This window comes from Canis lupus, chromosome 36, assembly GCF_011100685.1.
Source record: "Canis lupus familiaris isolate Mischka breed German Shepherd chromosome 36, alternate assembly UU_Cfam_GSD_1.0, whole genome shotgun sequence".
NCBI lineage: Eukaryota > Metazoa > Chordata > Mammalia > Carnivora > Canidae > Canis > Canis lupus.
In genome coordinates this window covers 27,607,097-27,628,719 of record NC_049257.1, presented here as the reverse complement: position 1 = coordinate 27,628,719, position 21,623 = coordinate 27,607,097, and the positions used below count along the sequence as shown (strand labels likewise).

The window sequence follows — 21,623 nt, the reverse complement described above, 5'->3', positions numbered from 1 at the left end:
ATATTTTCCAGGTTGATATTCTAATCTGCTCCATTAAACACAATATAATTGATAAAAAGGTGAACTTGACCAAGGTCATAAAGCCAGTGACTGGTTGTGGTGGACTTTTCCAGTATCATCAATTATCTCTTTTTCTTACTAATACTGATTTTATTGGGATTAGCAATGTGCCCAGGTTAATTAATCATTTTTTTAAGTCATGTTTTCATCCTTCCCACACTTAGTAGTGGTTCTGTGTGACACAGCTCCATCAAAAGAGATGTAAGCAAACACTGTTGGGTAGGACTTCTCAAAAAAAGGAAAAAAAGAAAGAAAAAAGAAAAGAAAAGAAAAGAGAAAAGAAAAGAAAAGAGAAAAGTAAAGAAAAAGAAAAGAAAAGAAAAGAAAAAGAAAAGAAAAGAAAAGAAAAGAAAAGAAAAGAAAAGAAAAGAAAAGAAAAGAAAAGAAAAGAAAAGATTTAACTTTTTTTCTTTTTTGTCCTTCCTCCTTTACTCATTTTCATTCTAGATTAGAATACAGATGTGATGGTTGGAGTAGTAACCACTTTAGAACTGTGGGAAAAATACAAATAAAATCAAAGTCTTTGGCTTTGACCTTATCAAGCTACTTCATGTCAAAAAAAAAAAATCTACTTGCCTATTTCTATTATATCTATAAAAAAATTAAAACACAAATACGTAGGTACAGGGTTGATGTTTGGGGTGTGGTGACAAGCAGCTCCACTCATTACATGCTGATACAGGGGCATACCCAGGATTTGAGCTCAGCTCCATCTGGTCATAAAAGGTTTGTGCTTTCAATCACTGTGTGAGCACGACAGCGAGTATCGGATGGAGACAGCAAGACACGCCCAACCCACGCAAGCCATAATCCTCGACTGAAAGCACTCATTCTCTTCCCTGGCATGAAGGTACTTTGCTTCATTTCAGCAAGGACAGGTATTATCAAGTTTTGAAAAGGCAACCTTACACTATCTCCAGGGACGCTCCCACGGAAGCCACTGGACTACGTCCCTTCAGATGTTGTCATTAAATAGAGGACCCATATGTTAGCCCATCTTTCTGTCCTTGGCCAGCTGGAGGAAAAATAATGCAGCACAAACCTCTCATCATTAAACCCATTCCTTCTCTGCAACTGGTCTTACTCCTTTCCCAGTAACTTATTGCTCCAGACTCCCCTCCTTTCCATAATCCATCTAAGGTGCTCCACCACTCCCTGAGCTCCAGACCTGATTCAGAGTCTCTCTGAACTTGTCTGCTCTCCGTTAAATTGTTTAGGTGTCTCCTACCTGAAGGACACAAACGAGGCCATTTGGATGGGTTAACCTTTGAATGTTAATACTTTAACTATTTTTATTGATTTATTATTATTATTTTAATTTCGAGAGAGAGAGGGTGGGAGCGGGGGGTGGTGAGGGGTGGGGAAATGCAGAGGAAGAGGGAGAGAGAGAACCCCAGGCGGGATCCACGCCCAGCACGGAGCCCGACAGGTGGCTCGACCTCACCACCCTGAGGTCACGACCTGAGCTGAAACCAAGACTCAGACGCTTAACTGGCTGAGCCACCCAGGGGCCCCTGAATTGCCGTTAATATTTTAAATCTCCAGTGGCTGAACTAACCATGCCCCTCCGCCATAAGGCTTCAGCAGGGGGCAAGGGGAAGCTCTGAGGCTCAGAGGAGGGCCATGCAAAATTCAGGCTCACAGAAGGAGTCAAAGGTGAGCCCGAGAACTGAGCGCGGCCCACAGAACCCCTACCTCTCCGTCATCCCCCGCCACTCCACTGCTGCCACTGCCTGCGCTGGGATTATCAGGACCAATTGTATCCTACCCTCCATCCCCAATGATGTCAATACCACAAGGAGCCCAGAATTTCCAAATTCTTCATTCTTCGGACTTCGATCCCCATGTGACCCATGTGATTGTTACATCCTCTTTTCTGATACGGTCCTCTGTATTTCCACATGCCCTAAAACACCGGGACTGTGCCTTCTTGAATTCTGAAATGTCTGATGTTGACGAAATCTCTACAGCTTTAGGCCTCCCACTGAAGTTTCTCTGCATGTCTTCATTCCAACTGAACTGTCTCTCTTGGAAAAAAAAATTTCCCTGTAGCTCTCTCAAGAGATGGGTAGATGTTTTGTCTCCCCACATCCTCATATTAATGTGCCAGTGCAGGACACAAGTCTTCTTCATTCCACCTTGATAATTCTTGACCATCCTCCTTCCCTCCTTCATCCCTAAAAGTCCCCAGCTTTGGATCTCATGACCTTGAAATTATCTTCCCTGATGGCCTTGCCTCCCCACTGCTCACCACTAGCCATTCTCTTGTCATATCTGAGGAGGGAAAAAAAAAAAAAAAAAAAAAGCAGTCCTTGGGAATTGTCACCAAAGAGCGCACCTGGATCTAAGAGTAAAGGGTGGTTTTCTCTTATCAAACACAAAGAGTTTCACGGCCCACTAACCTTAGACAAGGTTGTCTACGAGCACGATGGGACAGAAAAGAACACTCAGCAATCATCTTTGAGGACGGACAAAAACGAAAACACTGTTTTTGTTACCAAACACACCCATCTGCCAGCCAATGTGAGCAAAAGCTGTTGTTTTGCAGGATTTTTTGTTTGTGTTTGTTTGTTTGTTTTCCCCCAGTTACAACCTTCCCCCACTCTATTCTCGGCCTCCTAGGTAAGAAGTACTGAAGTCACCAACCATGGAATCGGTCCTTCTTTCTCACGGTATCCAGAATAAGAGTGCTTTTACCAACCCTCCGCAAGATCACTTCTCCCAATCCCAAATCCTATAAAATGATTCCATACCCCCACTTCCTGAAATGCTCCAAGGTCCCCCATGGTGTGCAGTTTACCTGGTCCCAACGAGTACCAATGTGTCCAATTTGGTTCAACTAGAGTTGCGTTTCTAGTTGCTTTTGGTTGGGGGGCATTGACGACATTCTGTATATTTTTATGGAGACATTTTTGTTTTGAAAAACTTAAGTCCTTCATTTTACTTAGCCACCCTTTAAAGACTATTGTCTTCAATTTAAACTACCAAATTATGCACTCCCGATACTGTTTAAAATATTTTCTCATTGAAAGCTAGCCTGACTTCCGTCAAATACAATAAATGCCTGTGTGACTATCTGTTGGAGCTGAACAGATGAGAATAGTATATTTCACACCGTTATAGAAGGTTTTTTTGTGGGGAGGCAGGCAGGGATGATGGAGGATAGATTGTAACCCAGGCAAAGGTTTAAAATAAAGTTATACTTTTCAGATAAAGTAACAGGAACATTCCACGAGAAGGTCAATCAATTTTAAACCTCAAGAGTTTAACAATGTCAAGTTCACCCCTTTTCAATTAAACTCAAATATGATTTATATTTCAAATATTGAGTCACCTTATTGTAAAAGAGATGTAATAAACTAATCTTCAGTAGGTCAGTCAGAGTTCTTCGCATAAAGAACAGAACTAATAGGAGGGAGATTAGATGGATGATACATAGATTCATAGGTTAGGGAATTAGGAATTGACTCTTTGACTATGGGTTTTGGGGGTTCCTGTAGAATTAGCCAAGAGGTTAGAAATTCAAGGCAGGATTTGATCCTGCAGTCTTGAGACCAAATCTCTTCTCCTCCAGGAAACCTCAACTTCTCCCCTAAAAGCCTTTCAAATAATTGCATGAGACTCATGCATTTTGGTTCAGGGTCATCTCTTCTATTTAAAGTCAATGGATTGTAGATACTAACCACATCTACAAGATACCTTCACAGCCACACGATTAGTATTTGATTAAACTATTGGCCACTCTTCTGGTTGACACCGGAAGCTAGCTATGAAAACACAGCAAAGCTCATTTTTCTAAAGCTATTTAGGGAAAAAAAAAAGTGTCTTCTCATAATTTGAATATGTCATTGTCATCATAAGTTTTTAATACAATTACATCTAGAAAAGTATATAACTTTCCCCTAACGGTGTCACACCATTATGGAAGATCCCAGAGTACTGTATGAGGTAACAAATCTTGTCTACTTTGACAACTAGGATTAAGTTTTAATTATTTATTACCCCATTTTATCTTATACTGTGATAGAAAGTGTGCTGTGATATATTTATAAAATTAATGAAAATTTGCTAGTTGGAAACATCGCCGTAATATAGTATAGGTGGTAAATATTTCCTCAGGGCCAAAGAATAATTTAGAATGAGATAAAACAGACCAAATGGTTTCAGCTAGGATTTTTAGAAAGAAGAATTAATAAAATCATATTTCTTATTTTTTATAGTTAGCAATATAAAAAAGTGATATGCATAAATTCTTCCTGAATATCGGCTGCAGTACACCACAGATTAAAACTGCTATCTTTTTGTCTTTCTGGAAGGATTACTCAAACTCCTCATACAGCTGCTGCCTAAAATAGTAATATCTCAGTTAAACAGGGTCACTGGAGGAAAGTATGTCAACACTGAATTACCATGACGATTATCAAAAATATTATTTCCCCTGTGCATAATGCTTTCGAAAAACTATTTTCCAAATGTGTTACATTAACTAAACATGCTTATTAAAAGTATAAATTAAAGGATAAAATTATATTCAATATTAATTTTTAAAAGGACCAAAATCAAGAAACAACCAAAAAATACCAGCCGCCTGCGCAAAAGTTGATAATTTTAAAATGCATGACCCTCAAATCATGCACTTCGTTATGATGATAGCATTCCTAGAAGTATGATGCAGAGAATACTTTTAAGCAGTTCAATCAATAGACAGCAAACAGATACTATAAAAATGTCAATGTGGGCAGCCCGGGTGGCTCAGCGGTTTAGTGCCGCCTTCGGCCCAGGGCTTGACCCCGGGGTCCTGGGATCGAGTCCCGCATCAGGCTCCCTCAGGGAGCCTGCTTCTCCCTCTGCCTGTGTCTCTGCCTCTCTCTCTCTCTCTCTCTCTCTCTCTCTCTGTATCATGAATAAGTAAATAAAATCTTAAAAAAAAAAAGAATGTCAATGTGCCAAAACGTTTTTGAAGACTATTGTCCATTGAAAAGTTGGCACTTAATGAAGGACACATTGCAGAATGGCGAAAATGTTTCTGTCTCCCCAAATGTAAAATTTGATTCTCAGACACTCGGGTGGGAAATTCGAGGGCCTTCACTGGGCAGGATGGTAACGTAAGTAAGTGGAAAACCTAGATCACAGTGAAAAGCGTGTAGACGGTGGCAAACTGCCAAGTGCATTCTTCTTTGAATGGTGTTGAAAGCCAAATACTTTAAAACGCAGTGCACACCGAACAAACTACTCCTGCAACGTGAATTTGGCCCTGAATACAACCATGGGAACCCCGGGACTAGGTGGTCCCCAAGGCCCTGGCTGGGCTGCATTTTCAGTAAAAATGTAATTGCAGTCACCAGGAGCCAGGCGAGGAACTGAGACGTGATGACAAGATACCAAGTCACGATCTGAATTTCAGCTGTCAAAAATAACTGGACATTTAACGCACTGACCAAGGTATGTTGGAATTACGGGCATTACTTGACAACATTTGCCTTATTTATATATTACAAATTATATAATTTTATATGATATTGCTTACATTTTTGAGTAGGTCATAATATCAATTCAATTATAAGTTACTTTCCCCACTTGAAAAATGTGTTCTAAAAATGCACATTTGCAAAGTTTGGCTAGAATAAAAAAAGAAGGATAGCAAAGCATACACAGGCACCTTAAGTTCAGAATGGTGAGACACGAGATGGTCTTTGATACTGAATATGTAATATTTTAAAAGACATTTGGGACAACATATAATGGACTGATTATGTGAAGAAGTTTATAAGGTGGGAAAGTTTGGGAATATATTAAGATATCGCCATCACCCACCCTCACCCCTAACCTTTCTTGAGGATATTAATCTCACGATGATAATTTTTGATCAGCGCTAATTCACAACTGGTCTCTTCCGTCTTAAGCACAATCTTAAAGATGCCACATAAATGGGCTTCAATGAGGGGAGAGACCTTCTAAATTCCATTCTCTAGGAGATGGAGAAATGTGTAAGGAAATGACATGAATAATAATACTGTTATACGAGATCATGATAATTAGAACAAAAGGCCATAGAATATATTTCAAAGACTCTTAATTCTAGTGAGTTCCTATATACACCCAGGGAAAAATCCAGAATTTTTTCATTCTTTTCAAAATGAATACATATGAAAATGTCCTGAGTGACAAGAAACCTGCAAACATGTCAAAATATGTGAATATTTCTGAAGCACATCTGAAGTGAACAGGAGCGTACATGAATACATCTTAATGAATAATATTTAACGCGTGATGCTTAACACAGAGCTTGCGGCGCCTAGGATAGTGCTTTGCAATCGAGGCATCGCAATACATTTAAGTGGTTGGTCCACGTAACAAACTTGTTGAGAACTGATTAATAAATCAATACTTCTTGCCTTGCCAACGCTAGTACTTAATCTATTGGAAAAGGAGGGCAGCCCACAGGAACAGGGCTTAGGCCAGGCAGAAATTATTGATGTTTGCATACTGGAGGATGGGACTTAAAATATACTTGAATTCAAATTATCCTGCGAATCTATTTCTCCGTACCCGAAGGCAAGTGGAAAAATAGAGTGCCTTCAAGAGACAGGGAACACCAACAGCGCCTCCTTATCAGTGTGGATAGTAACACACCAGTTCCTATGGAATCCCTAATTTAGTATCTAAACTATAAAGGAAGTATGTCTGGGGTTAGGAAATTGGCATTATAATATTGACTGACTGTATGACCTCAAATTCCCCAGTCATGTGTTTTTACTTCCACCGTCAGTAAAAAAGACATAATACTCTTATGAGCTACAAAAATGCTGACTAACGAAATGTAATGAACACATTAGTGATGCTTTCCGAAGTTCCAAATGCCATATTAAAAGCGATCAAATGTCTATTTACATTATGGGTTAAATATATAAGCATTCTATATTAAAAGTCTTTAAATATATAAGTAGGGCAAAGGAGTTCTGTGGTTCAATTGACAAAACATACGTATATCAAAACGTCCTCAGCCAATAAACGATTTTATACACAATGGTTATATCTAAGGGATAATCTAAGAAGTGGAACGAGAATTACACGGACGGTAAACTTTCTTCACTGCCCCTGACCCATATAACTTACCCAGACGTATCCTGGAGCGCTCGTAAAATATCAGTTTACCTCTTATTACATGGAATTAAAGCCTTATCACAGATACGATGCGATTATAACAGAAATCATGACAAGGAGAGTGACCTTTCTCTTTGCTTATAAGACACTGCAAAATGAAGATTTGTACATTCTCACTTAAAATCGTCAGGAGGAATGTACTTAAGAGCTCAGAAGTAAGGTCAAGATTAACAACAGGCTTAATCTTTAAGTATCTTTTTTAAAATTGTACGTGCAAAGGACATAATATGACCTATGGAAAGACTGTACAGTTTGATAATCTCCTCAGGATAAGTAGCAGGATTACATTCTGGATCTTAGGGCTAAAGCAATTAATCAATGTCACCAGCGCCCTGAGGTACCTTTAGTCTATAAGTAACTTCCCGTTCATGAAAGAACACTGTATTAGCAGTTATAGGCTGTCTTAAATCATTCAATAATTTTGAAAGATGTTAAATCTTGTAAAAATATGACTTAAAAAAATGTTCAGAATATCCATTACTCATCCACTAATTGAAAATAATTGGAATTTCTTTGGAAAAATCAAAGTACCTTTTCCCTGGGTGGTTTTAAGTTGTGCTTTCCTCAAGTAAGAAAAAACGCTTGAAATATTGTCAAGATTCCTTTAACGTACCACACATATCAAAACGCAAAAAAAAAGTGATATTTTTAAAGGCAAAATTTGAAATATGTCAAAATCAAATAGACAAGAAAGTGAAAGGGGGCTCATAATGCCTAGCCTATGAAACTGGGATTAGAAAGTCACAACCACACATTCTTACTGGAAAATGTTCAAAATGAAATATATGTACATTTAGTGTTTCTTCTTAAGATTCCTAATTCTGACAAGGTTCAGGTTCTGTTTTTATCTCGTAGGACAATTTAGCTTCCACTAAGTTTTCACAGCATCCTATGTGTTGTGAAGAATACATTTTTAGGTTAAGTCTCGATATTACTGAACCTAAAAACACTCATTTATGAATATGTTTAGATCTCTCCCACGGTACTTAAAGACGGGCATAACTCTCATTCTCCCTAATAACAAAATCATCAAAAGACATGTACAAAAAACAAACATATGACATAAATCACCTTGTAAAGTAATAGCTTCAAACAGCGTTGGAGCATAGATGGAAGTCTATGTGATTTTACCCAGTACAAATCTCTTTCACAGGAAATATAAAGTTGGGCAGCTTAAAAACACAATCTGGAAGGATAAGCTATTAAGTCCCTGTAAGTCCTTTTACTCTGACTCAAAGAAATATGATAAGAGCTATTTCTAATCCTTCTTACGCCAGTTTGTTGCTCCAACATTTGCCCATATTTTGATTTATTCATCTCGTGTAGGTAGCTGCTTTTTAATACACATCTTCACCCCAAACTTACACTGGCAAATCTAGACTTCAACCTAGCTCCTGTCAACATGAGTGATAAGGCTCGGATGGACTTCACACCCACAGCAAACAAATCAGCTTAACTACACTGAACTAGTGTTAGAAACCCAAGGTTGATTTAAGAATCAACATCACCAACATTTTGCCAAGTTCTGGTTTGCAACTTTTTTCCCCCCTATGCACCTTGGTGTGTGTGTTTTCTTTTACCTCTATTGCAACTATAGAGCTCTTGTTCAGTAAGTTTGCATCCTTCCCACAAGCAAAACTTTATTGAAAAGACAAGCTCTAAAAAAAAAAGGAAAGAAGAAAGAAAGAAAGAAAGAAAGAAAGAAAGAAAGAAAGAAAGAAAGAAAAAAAAGGAAGGAAGGAAGGAAGGAAAGAAATGAAAGAAAGAAAGAAATGAAAGAAGGAAAGAAAGAAAGAAAGAAAGAAAGAAAGAAAGAAAGAAAGAAAGAAAGAAAGAAAGAAAGAAAGAAAAAGAAAAAACAAGCTAGCGCCTGCTTTCTTCCAGTTGAAGGGCTCGCCCGCCAAAATATTGACCTTCCCACGCAGCCAGGTCCGTTAAGAAAATAATCAGAGCCCAAGCAATTTCAATGATTCCCTTGGCCTTTGCCTACTGCTCTGAAGACCACAGGTGAGCATTTTCACTCCTTCCTGCAACACCAGTCTCACCCCCAACAGTACAAGCTACAAACTAACCCTGATTTGTTTGCATCTCAAATCAGCTGAAAGGAGGATTCAATCTCCCTGCAACACCAGTCTCACCCCCAACAGTACAAGCCACAAACTAACCCTGCTTGTTTGCATCTTAAATCAGCTGCAAGGAGGATTCCCTTAGATTGAAGGGGGAAAAATTTTTAAAAAAGAAAGAAAAATAAATCAAATGCATATCCATGCCAGAATTCACGTAAAACTTCAGAAGAGAACTTTTCATTTTTGGAAAACATCACAGCACTTTTTTTGTTTGTTTGTTTCATAATAATAATAATAAAAAAAATGCATGCAGAATCCTATTTTAAAATGCGGACTAATCGGGTCCGGCTTTAAAGTTCCAGTCGGTGGACTCAGGCTCAGTCACCACTTTGCCCCGAGCAGGAGCAGGAGAGGCGCAGAGCTCGGGGATGCAGGCACCTGCAGGCGGCCACCTGGCTCCAGCTCTGCTCTCCTGGCGCTCCTTAACCTTAGGGAGCTGCCCCTCTCCTCTCCTCTCCTTCTCCCCCTTTTGTTTTGCTCTCTTCCCTGCAGCTTCCCTGCTCCGCAGATGCCAGCACGCGGGAGGCAGGGCCCCGGGGAGGTCTGTAACCGGCGGGGAGCGGAGGGCAGGTGCGACTCCGGCCCCAGCCCCCCCCCCACCCCCCGCGAGGAGCCCCCGGGAGCAGGTGCCCGCGCTCCAGCCCAGCCGGCGGCCCGTGACCCCGCGGGTCTCTAACCTCCCGCGTGCGCGGCTGGCGGGGGGCGGGGGGCTCGGCGGGCGCCCGGGCGGCTCAGCCCCGACAACTTGTCCCCGCGAAGTTTGCGGCCGCCCCTCGGGAGCCCTCCGGGCGCCCCCGCTGCCCCGCGGCCCCCTCCCCTGCAGCCGCCCGGCCCGGGGGCGCCGCGGGGTCGCCGGGGGGCGCGTTCCCAGGCAGGGGTCCCGCGGCCGCGGCCCCCCCAGCTCCGGGAGCGGGGCGCGCCGGGGCAGAGCATCCTCCGAGCGGGCGTCCCCCGAAACCCCGGACCGGCCGAGCCTCGCTCGCATCCCAGCCGCGCCCGCACCTGCCCCCGCGCCCGCACCTGCCTCCGCCCCTGCCCCTGCCCCTGCCCCCGGGCCGCTGCTCGGGGGCCCCCGTGCGCGGCGACACCTGCGCGGTCCCGCGCCTCCCGCATCCTCCCCACGCGCCCCGCGCGGCGGGGACCGGGCCGGGGATGGGGACGGCGATGGGAACGGGGACGGGGACTGGGACGGGGACTGGGACGGGGCCGGGGACGGGGCCGGGGACGGGGCCGGGGACGCGCGCGAGCTATTACCAGAGTTTTGGTCCCGTTCTTGCTGAGGGGGCCCCGGAAAACTCCCTTGATGTTGCGAAAGTGTCCGTTGCGGAGCCGCGTGGAGCTGATGACAATGTAGTAACACTCCATGGGGCCCCGCCGCCTCCCGCCCGGCGCTGGGGCCCCGCCGCCGCCGCCGCCGCCGCCCCGCACGCCGGGGGCCACGCTCACTCCGCCCCGCGGCCGCGCGCGCCGCCCCCCCGCCGCCCCCGCGCCCGCGCCCGCGCCCGCCCCCGCGCCCGCCCCCGCATGCCCCCCGCCCCCCGCCCCCCGCCGGCCGCAGGGCCCCGAGCGCGTCAGTGGCGGCGGCAGTGGCGGCGGCGGCGGCCCGGGAGTCGCGGCGGCCGGCGGGCATGAGGGCTGTTATAGTGCGCGGCGTCGCCGGTCCGCCGCACCGAGCCAATGGCAGGGAGCCACTGGGCTGGCACGGGGAGCTGTCACGGCCGCGCAGCTGGCGCCCGCCCCCGCCCCCGCCAGGGGGAGCGCCCCGGGAGCCGCCGAGCCGCGGCCGCCGCCGCCCGCCCGCCCCCCGGGAGCCCGGGACTCCGGCGAGGTGGGGGCGGGGAGGGCGGGGGCCTGCAGGGGGCGGGGGACGGGGCGCGGGACTCCGGCGAGGTGGGGGCGGGGGCGGGGGGTGCAGGGGGTCGCAAGTTGGGGGGGCCGGAGGGGCGGGGACGCCTGCGAGGTGGGGGCGAGAGGCGGAGGGGCGGGGAGGGCAGGGGCAGGGGGACGGGGAGGGGCGGGGGACTCCTGCGAGGTGGAGCAGGGGCGGGGGCCGAGGGGGCAGGGGGCGGAGGGGAGCGGCTGGGTCCCCGCAGCTGCCCGCTGGTCCCCGCAGGTGCGCGCAGGTGCACGCAGGTCCCCGCAGGTGCCCGCAGCGCTGCCCCCCGCCCCCTCCCCTCCCCTCCCCTCCCCTCCCCTCCCCGCCCCCCGCGCACTGGGCTTCTTGCATCGCGTTAGTTTGCCGCGTGTTTGGGGTCCGCGGGCTGGACCCGGTTCAGCGTCTCAGAGAAGGGGAGCGCCCCGCACCCGCACCCGCACCCCGCGCCGCCCCCGGCCGCAGAGATCACAAGCGTTTGCGCTGACAGCTGCGGCGGGGCGGGCGGCCTGTGCCCGGGGGCGGGGGCGGGGGCGGGGGCGGGGGGGCTCCCGGCGATGCGAGTGGAAGCGGATGGGAGGCGAGGGCCGGGCCCCCATCTCCCGAGAGCCCCGCGGCTTCCTAAAGCCCTTCCCGGGGAGGGATGGGAGGCTCTGCCGCAAAGGAGCGGCTGCCACGCGCGCGCCTCGCGTCCCTCCCCGGGTCCCTCTTCCCACGCACGACACACGGGGCGCTAGAAGGGACCAGACCGCAAAGCCCCCTGCGCGGCAGCCCCTGGGGTCCCCCGGGCAAGCAGGGGACGGGGCGCTGCGATCCCGGCCGCCAGGCCGCCTGCAGGTGCCCCAGCCGCCCCCTCCCCGGCCGGGTCGCCTGGGCCTCGGCGCAGGTGTGACTCCTGGGGGGGGGGGAGGGGGCGTCAGGTGCGCGCCAGTCCTGAGCCGCCCGGAGATGGATGGAGGCAGCGGGGGAGGGCGGGGCAGGTGCCGCAGGCTGCTCTCCCTGTCGCCTGGGGCGGCCTAATTGGTTAAAGCAGATTCGGGACGTGGACATGGACGTGGACGTGGTGATGCTCCCGGGTCACCGCGGACGGCGCCGCCGCACGACCTGACTGTGTGTCTTGTTTGTCTGAAGGTCGAGGTGTCAGGACATCTGCACTCGGGCCGCCCACCCCTAGGGCTCCGCACGGCGGGGGCTCTGCACACTACACCCCGGTCCTCGGCCTCGCAGGGAGCCCGGCCGCCCCCCGGACACCAGCCCTGGAGAGAGGAAGAGAAGACAAGGGGACAGAAGAAGTGCTTCCCGCAGAGGGGACACTGCTGTGAGTAAGTCAGAAGTGACAGAGGTAGGAGAGGGCAGTGCTAGACTCATCTAAGGAAAATTCTGCATGTGCCATGCTTCAGTTCAAACAAAGAGAAAAAAAAAAAAAGTTGATGTGGATTGATCATAGCTCATGATGAAGCGTCACAGTCCTTTAGAGGTATTGGCTGAATTTCTCTGATATCCACTTGGGGGAGTGCGGAAATCTTGGGAGAAAAAGAGAGCAGGAATTTCTAAAACTTACATACTCCGTGGAACAGATCGCCTAATGATTTGTTAGAATTCAGTATGCACAGGATCTATCAGAAAAAAAATAAAAAAGAGTATTCTTCACTGAATAGCGTGTGGAAATTAAATCCATCTTGGCACCTATCATTACAGCAGTTTGTTTTTATTATTATTTGTATTTTGAGGATGCAGGGATTCTCTGTAATACCATTTTGGGAACAACTAATGACCTGGACGTTTTTCGTGACGCCTTCTGAAGTTTGGGAAACTTGCAGCTGGTAGACCCGGGGATAAGGTCTTCACTAATACTGAGCCAAACCGAGGAATCTCCTTAGGAAAGGGAAGAAGGGTCATAAGGGAAAGAGTCAGATAATGTAGTTTTCTTGTGTTTGCAAGTCACAGTCATCTAAGCTAGGTTTTCTGAAATGTTATTCTCTCCAAATCCTTCTGACAAGATGTTCAGATCTTTATCTACATCGTGAAGCTCAATTTCCAGTTCAGAAAACAGGAACATTTATAGGAATTGTCCTGTGGAGCAGAATCCCGTCTATCTGGAAAGTCATATTGTGTTTTCTAGTGGCAAAGTTTATAGAGTGTATATATGTATGTCATAAATAGCATACATGTGTATGTATATATCTTAGGATACACAGGCATCTTAATAAACTTCAGTGAAATATCTTCTAATCTCTGAAGAGTCTTTTCACTGTCAGAACAGGCTATTTTTACCACTTACACGTTTCATGGTATGATGAGGTGGCTCCAGACTGTCACATGTAGCCCTACAAGAGGTGGCAATAAACAAACCATAGATTTGCTGCTAAAGCATGAAGGGTGAGGCCGGTTATAAAAGAATGTGCCTTTTTTTGCCTAAATTTTATCCTCGTTGTCTGCCTACACAGGAGGGAATCTATCTCAAAATTACATAATATGCAGATTCTGGACCTAGACCTTGAACTTCAGTAGGCATATTTAGAAGCGAGCGCAGTTTCCTTTTGTTTCCCCTTATCTCGACTGAGCAGCCGCATCTATAATGATCAATCAAATAAAACGATTAATCCCACTGTACGATAGTCATTGTGTCCCTACCAATGAGCCCCGTTACCTGTGGGCTCTTCATCAGGTCAAAGTTAATGTTCGGAATGGTGAGCCGCCCCCCCCCCCCCCACGTGCCATCCGGCGTCTGACCGTAACAACCACTACCCAGAGTGGAATTCTTACAGCAAACGTCAGAACCTTTCATTTCAACTTTGCTAAAAATGAAGATAGAAGGCGGGTGGGACACCAGGGCTTCCCCATCGTCTTGGCAGGGAAGCGTGCCTTTCTATGGCAGTAAAGTGAGATCAGTAGGTAGTGACAAATTATTGTGCTCTTCCATCTTGCTGTTCTCATTTCTTTCCTTTTTTGTCACGGTGTAAAGGCAGTAGGTACACAAGTAAGCATCTCCAAATTCCTGTTATGCTATAGTCTCTGAAATCCATGGCCTATTCCCATTACTTAAAACAATTCCGATTTCAGTTATTAGTAATCATCTTGACGTGGATTATTTCTATGGAAGGATGCCACCAAATTCTTAAAAATAAAATATTCCCTCTCAATCACCCGGAGAACTTAGGAGGTCTGACTGGAGACCTGCTTTAAATATCTAAACACTCAGAGTCAATATTTCATCATCAGAAAATATTTTTAAATATCTTATGGGATAGGGATCCCTGGGTGGCGCAGCGGTTTAGCGCCTGCCTTTGGCCCAGGGCGCGATCCTGGAGACCCGGGATCGAATCCCACGTCAGGCTCCCGGTGCATGGAGCCTGCTTCTCCCTCTGCCTGTGTCTCTGCCTCTCTCTCTCTCTGTGACTATCATAAATAAATAAAAATTAAAAAAAAAAAAAATATCTTATGGGATAATCCTGTATCACTTGGGTTTCATTGGCGACTTGCGACTTGAAAAACTACACTTAGTAATTTAATTATGACAGTTCTGTGTAAGTGATATTAATCTAAAAACAGTGTGCAGTTCCTTTTTGCAACCACACTTCAGTTTTTCTCCTTCTCCAATTGGGATTTAAATCAAGATCCCCTAAGCCCTGTGCCGATACTGATTTACCTCACTTCCTCTTCCTCATCTTGCTTCCCTAACCCAAATTTCCATGTCAGTTTTCTGTGCACCGACAAGGTATTGCTCCTGGCCTCCTCTTGGCTCACACAGATTTCAGGACAATGTTGTTCCTTGGAGACGTGAGACCGATGTCTTGCCTCTTCTCCCAGACCAGTGGCTGGACCCCCCATCCTGAATCCCTGCCCCACTTCGCTCAGTCCGGCTCTTTCAGAGGGAAGTAAATCTCCCCCCCAGTTTGCTTGCTGCTATTTCAGACCATATGTTGCTACCCCCGCATGCTGAGACTTCCTACTTCCTGTCATTACAGGCTCTGGATGCTTTTACTCTGTTTGTCTGGATAACTTCCCATCACTAAAATGAATGATCCACAAATTATATTCACTTTTGGGTCCCACACCCCAGCCTTACCTGAGCTTCTAGGCACTGAGTTCCTGTTCTTACTTCATCCTGGAAAAAAAAAATAAAAAAGAGAGAGAAAAGCTTATTTCAGTGTTTTTCAAATGTGTCTGTGATGTGTTCTTAGTGATTCCAGACTCTATTATTGGGATTCAAAACTTTCCTTTTCATTACTATAACAATCTTAACATAATAAGCATATTCTTGATCATTTGCGAAATCCTATAACAAGAATTTGTAACTAGGTGTTGTCGCTATATGTCTCTTTTGTTTGGGTTCCTAGTTGTGACCACATTGGTGCCAGGTATTACAACTTTTATTGTGTTGGACTAATGAGGAAAAAACTAAAAACTTAACACGTAAATGTTTTGCTTATTCTAAGATAAGACCAAATGATATCATGACATCTGCGTGGATAAAGGCGTTAAACCGGAGAAACGTGATAGGGCACCTGTGTGCACCCTAATCATCAGGCGTACTTAGATCACTATTGACACACAAATACTCATAAAAACATCCATGTTGAGACTGGATTTGGTTTCAGCAAAGCAACATCATCTGTTGTATTAAATTAAGATGGTAAATTTGGATTTTTTTAATATTTTTATTTGATTTCTATTTTTTAATTTGTATTTACATAAAAGCTATAAGCATATGGGGTTTCATAATTAGTTTGGTGTTAACATATTTGAGTGAAATTATGCCACAAGTGAACCTAAGCTATGCTGGGAATCTTTAAAAATGAGCTATATGTTAATCAAGTTATTCCAACACTGGTGTCTTATACTAGTCATGAGGTATGCATTGAATAAACGTTATTGACTTTATCTGCAGCCGATACTGTTATTGTATGATTTGAAAGGAGATGGTGACTTTCTGAGGTTATTATTAATTATTACCTAAAAGTAGGAGGTCCATCTCCCATATCCCTGTTTCTGTATTTCAGGTCTGCTGGATTTAAAAGTGCGGCCTCTTTGAAACAAATACCGTGATCTACCAGATCCAATACCACATCAATTATAAGACGTACCCTTTTTATCTCCACTATAAATGCAAAAGCACTGTCAAGTAACTGCAAGAAGCCACTGATTATAAGACATCTGAGTTATGGAGATGTTGAAAACAAAAAGGCATCTTAGAACCCATGAACTACGAAACCTGAATTTGTGAAGACAGTACTACATTTAAAGACTCACTGGAACTCGCCTTAAATAACGTCCAGCTAAAGCAACCATGCGACACTGAATGAATCATGACTTAGCTGCAGTTATTTCACTTCTAAAAGAAAAGGAATAAACTAGGTATTATCTTGTTCTCAAGCTTTAATCTCTCTGATTGGCAACTTCCCTAGATTTGATATTGGTCAGGCCTGGAAGAACAGAACATCAATTTAGTTTTCTACTTGAGGATGTGCGTCTTGAATGGCTGGAGGAAATGCAGAAATTGTGGAAATGTGGGAATTAGTGAAAATGCAAAATGGATCAGAGAGAAATTTCACGAATTTGCTTAGGTTCAACCCTAACAGGTAAATTAAACAATTGATACTTATGCGTTTTTTTTTTTTTAACATGTCTTAAAAGAATGGTAGATCACGTACTGACTAATATATTTATTTGATACTGAAAATGGGTTTTTGTCTTTTAATTCCCTTAATTTTCAATTATAATAAGTAGCATTGGGATAGATGCCAGGACAATGCTATTTTAAGAGCCAAAGCGACATTTCTAATATGTTGCCAAAGAAATTAATGTAATTGGATGCTATATGACTAACTTACCAAAAAGATAACATTAAGTTATATTATTAGTCAAGATAAAGATAAACAGTTATTGCATTCCTACATTTTATAGTCTTTTGAAAAGCAATCTGGTAACATCGATTAACATTAAAATTATATATAACTTTTGACCCAGCCATTGTATTCCTGGGACTCTCTAAACAGAATAAAAGGATATTCACAAGAACACTTAATGCAATTTTGTTTAATTGTTCATAATTAGAAAAACCTGGAAATGGGAAATTATCATCAATGAATGGCTACATGTTATTATATATGTTAAAGACTTTGCATCTATTAGAGTAATACACTGTATCTATACCTATTGACTTAGTAGGATTATGTGGTTATTTTATTGTGTAAGAAGTATACAAACAAAAGAAAAATATAAAATAGGATTTGGTTTCGTATTAAAAAAAAAAACAACCAAGAACATGTGTATATATATTTGCCAAAGACAGGCAAGAATATAAGTGAGAGTACATGTAGTTTGTTGACATATTTTAATATTAATTCTGAGGGAGAAGAAAGAACTGGAAGAGAAGCAGGAAGCTAGGGAGGTGGAAGAAAAAGATGACTGACATTCATACACATAGAGGCACGTATATGAGTAAAAACATAGAAAAAAAAAAAAAGAAGGAAAGGATGGATGGAGGAAGAAGAAAATGGCACCATAACTAGTACATGAAGAATCATAAAAGATAGGTGAAAGCAGGGACAATATTGGGAAGATACTATAATAGACGCAATTCATCTATAATGGTGAGTAGAGATGGGGATGAGATAACAAATCAAGGAAATCGTTATGAACTAGATTGACAAGAGTTCTGATAGATTTGGATGTGGGGTGATAAAAAGGCTAACACGGAATAACAGAATTTAGCCTTAGTTGTGGTGCAGTTTCCTGAGATGGCAAAGTCTAGAGACTTTGTGAAAAATGCTAAGTTTAGATGATGATTATTATTTTTTTTTAAATAAGTGTGAGATGCTTTTTATTTTTATTTTTATTTTTTATTTTTTTATTTTTTTTTTGATGCTTTTTAAATGTACAAGCAGAGAGAGTAGATATGGCCAGGTACAAAGTCCAGAGTCAGGATCGAGATACTCATATGGGAGCCAGGGGCAAATCAGGGCCATTCACAGCATGAAGGCATCAGAAATCACGTGAGATTACTTGTATATAGAAAGAGGGCTGTAGGGCAGATCGGGGTTGGCTCTAGGAAAAAGTAGCTTAAAAAGAAGATAGAAAATGAGCTGTCAAAAAGTGTTTAAAACCAAGAGAATATGATGCTTTGGAAGCACCTTCCTCCAGGAAAAAAAAAAAAAAAAGAATCAAATTTAAGGAGGGATTGATCACCTGTGAAAAATGCTATTGATAGGTCAAGTGAGAAGAGATCAGAAGAGTGATCTCAAGTCGTCCATCTTGAAAGACATTGGTGACCTTGGCAAAACAGTGTCTGGAATATACCAAAAGACTGTATAGGACTTACAAAAATTGAATCCTGCAACAGAGTTAAGAAACCAGGTATATGTGCTATGATATGGATAGACCAGAAAGTGTAAAGCTAAGTGCAGTAATTCAGTCAGAGACATAAAAATGCCATATAATTCTACTTATATGTGTAATTTAAGGAACAAATAACTGAGCAAAGGGGAAAAAGAGAGAGAGAGAGAAAAAAAAAAAAACAAGAAACAAACTCTTAATTATGGAGAAGAAAGTGATGGTTACCAGAAGGAAAGTGGGTGGGGGATGGGTCAAATAGGCGATGGGGATGAAGGGGGGCATGATGAGCACTGGGTGATGAAGGGAGTTGTTGAATCACTATATTTTACATCTGAAACTAATATAACACTGGAATTTTAAATACAATACAGAAATAACACTGGTCTAAAAAACCGTAGGAAAATAAAACAAAATTGCATCTCTGTATAAAAAGAACACCCCTATTCATATTGACAAGACATTAAAAAATGACTTCATGGTATTACAGCAAAGATTAACAGGTAAATCTCTCAATAGTAAAACTATGATTATTTTTTCTTTGGATTTCTTGCATATATTCACATTTTAAGTGATCATTTTCCTCTACATGAAGAAAAAAGTCATTTTTACTAATTATTAAATTCTATGAAAATAAATTTTTATCTAGAAAAAATAAGACAATGAGAAATTATAAAAATAAATGGATGGTAGAAAGGGAAAAAATTAAGCATCTGACAAGCACATATGTTTTCACAATGAGTGGGAATAATTTATCCTATAAAAGGGAAAGCCTTTCAGATTACAAAATCTAACAAGTGATATGCCTAAATATAAAGTGATAGAGAAGTTGAATGTAAAGAGGAAGAAAATAGAATAATTAAGCACAGACAGAGAGATAACCATAGTATTTACATTATTACCCTGTGAAGTAGAATTTGAGGTAAAAAAATATCAAAGAATACAATTGAAGAAGATAATATAACATCCACAAGCATTTATGTGCCAAATAACATAAAATCAAAATCCATAAAGTAAAAGGCCATAGAAAAAGAAACAAAACATATAAACAAACAATAAACAAAAGAAATACCAAATAAGCATGACATATAATTGACTCACTTTTTCTATCAGATTATTCTAGATAATAATAGATTGATGGCGTGTATTAGTTAAGGTTAGTGGTAATGTAAATGGATACAACTCTTTGAAGAGTAAATTGGTTTTATTCTTATTTTTTTAAAGTGCATATCCCATCTTCAGCCATCCCACCCACTTCTTGTAAATTATTATACCGAAATAATATCATAAAGAGATAAAAATACAAGCATAAGAAGGCTCACTGCAGAATATTTGTAATACATAAAATTGGAAAACAACCAATATGTCCATTAAAGGTAAATAACTAGCAAAAATTAATGAAAATGCACGCAATGTAAATTAGAGATCAATTCTCAAAAAAAAAAAAAAACAAGCTTTGTCTCTATTAAGATTTTTATCTAAAAACATCAAGACCAATAACTACAGTATATTCTCATTTGGGTATAATTAAATTAGCATATAATTTTTTACAGACCGGTAAATGGATAGTAAACGGATAGCGATTTGCAGAAAAGCAAGGCAGAAAGGTTAGCTATTCAAGAGTACTTGACGGTGATTAAGTTGGATGATTCGGGGGCTAGGGTCAGGGAGTTTGGGAGAAAGGAGTCTTAATTTCTTAAATAGCTTTTTTTTTTTTTTTTTAACCGATTTTAAGTAAGAGATGTAATAATCCTTGTTTGGGATTTTTCTTAATTTTCAAAGAAATTAAGATACTTTTGCACCAATTTAGTCTTATTATTATGTGTGCAATCCATGTTATGTATGTATACATGCTTGCTCTCTCAGTTCCCTAGCAGCAGGAAGACCAGTTAAGAGCAGCAACCTTGGCTGGTTTGCTTTCCGTTGCATCCCTGCAGCCCTGAGGAGTATCTTGAGCCTAGAATGTGCTCAGTAATTATTGTTAACTGAGTTTCAGGATCAAAAAAGTTAAAGCAAGGATTTGAAAAAGCAAACACATTATAACAATGCTTTTCCCCTTTATTTTTATCTTATATCAACAGGTGCGTTGTCTCTCTTTCGATAAACAAACCTGTGTATACACGTGAAGTACAGTAGGTCCCCCCAGTATATCAGGGAGCGTAAACATCAAATTCTCTAAAAGACCCCCCAAAACAATAAGAGCTTAAGTGAAATGATTCATTTCTCTCATCCCCCATAGTCAGCGTGTATGCAGGCCTTGATGGTGTCCGTGACCCGGGTCTTGTACCTGGGTGTTCTCCAGGACTGACCACGTGGCTCCCGTCTTGTAACCCAGGGTGACTGCTCTGGCTCCTGTCCCTGCAGACGTGCTTCAGCAAAGGCAAAGGCAAGGAGGGCAAAGGGAGGGCATTGCCCTTCCCTTTAAGCAAAGGGCTTTACAGCTGCATGTGACAATTGGCTATCACTTTGTCACGTGGTCACACCAGTGGTTTGGGAATGTAGCGCTTGACTGTGTACCCAACTGAAGATTAAAGAGCTATGTTATGCAGGAAAGAAAAATAATAATTGGTATTTCAACATTCCATCAAGTTCCTAAATTGATGGTGGGGCCATTGATGTGGGGAATACATGATGGCGAGGAACTGATTAAAAAAAATAATTCTGTGAAAATCGTATCATACATGCAGTTGAGGACCTCTTGATGAAGCTATATATTCTAGACAAGAGAAAATAACATTAGAATGTAACTGTTGACAGAAATAAATTTAAAGGGAAATTTGGAGATAAGGGGAAATCCATTCCATTTCTATCAACTACTACTTTCCATAGAGCTCTTATAAGTTTTATAAATCCGTAACATTTAACCTCAAACTGTTGTTGAATGTCAGGGCGATAGGTAGAAAACCCCAGGATAAACCATTTCACATTGACGTTCAACTATATTTTCCCTTCACGACTCAGCTGTTCCACGTAAACAGCACTGCCGGCATTAGTTTGCATTCAATATATGACTGGTCTGAGTTTAAACTATTGGCCTCATGGACAAAAAATTAATTTTTCTCCCA

At 42.9% G+C, this 21,623-nt stretch overlaps 1 protein-coding gene and 1 long non-coding RNA gene across 3 annotated transcripts in view; one reads left to right on the top strand and one right to left on the bottom strand.

Annotated features, from left to right (window-relative positions):
* Positions 1–10,757, bottom strand: part of ZNF804A (zinc finger protein 804A) — a 273,740-nt gene extending 262,983 nt beyond the window's left edge. Inside the window, exon 1 of the mRNA XM_038584522.1 lies at positions 10,605–10,757. Coding sequence (XP_038440450.1) covers positions 10,605–10,715 — 111 coding nt within the window. The 5' untranslated portion in view covers positions 10,716–10,757. The remainder of the gene's footprint in view (positions 1–10,604) is intronic.
* A 363-nt stretch (positions 10,758–11,120) lies between these two features.
* LOC102155927 lies at positions 11,121–17,251 on the top strand. Of its 2 annotated transcripts, none has more exons than XR_005384861.1 (3): positions 11,121–11,178; positions 12,355–12,541; positions 16,227–17,251. It is a non-coding gene; the product is annotated as an uncharacterized LOC102155927 (long non-coding RNA). The 2 variants fall into 2 exon arrangements; XR_005384862.1 differs by having other exon boundaries at positions 12,355–12,545.
* Positions 17,252–21,623: the final 4,372 nt, after the last annotated feature.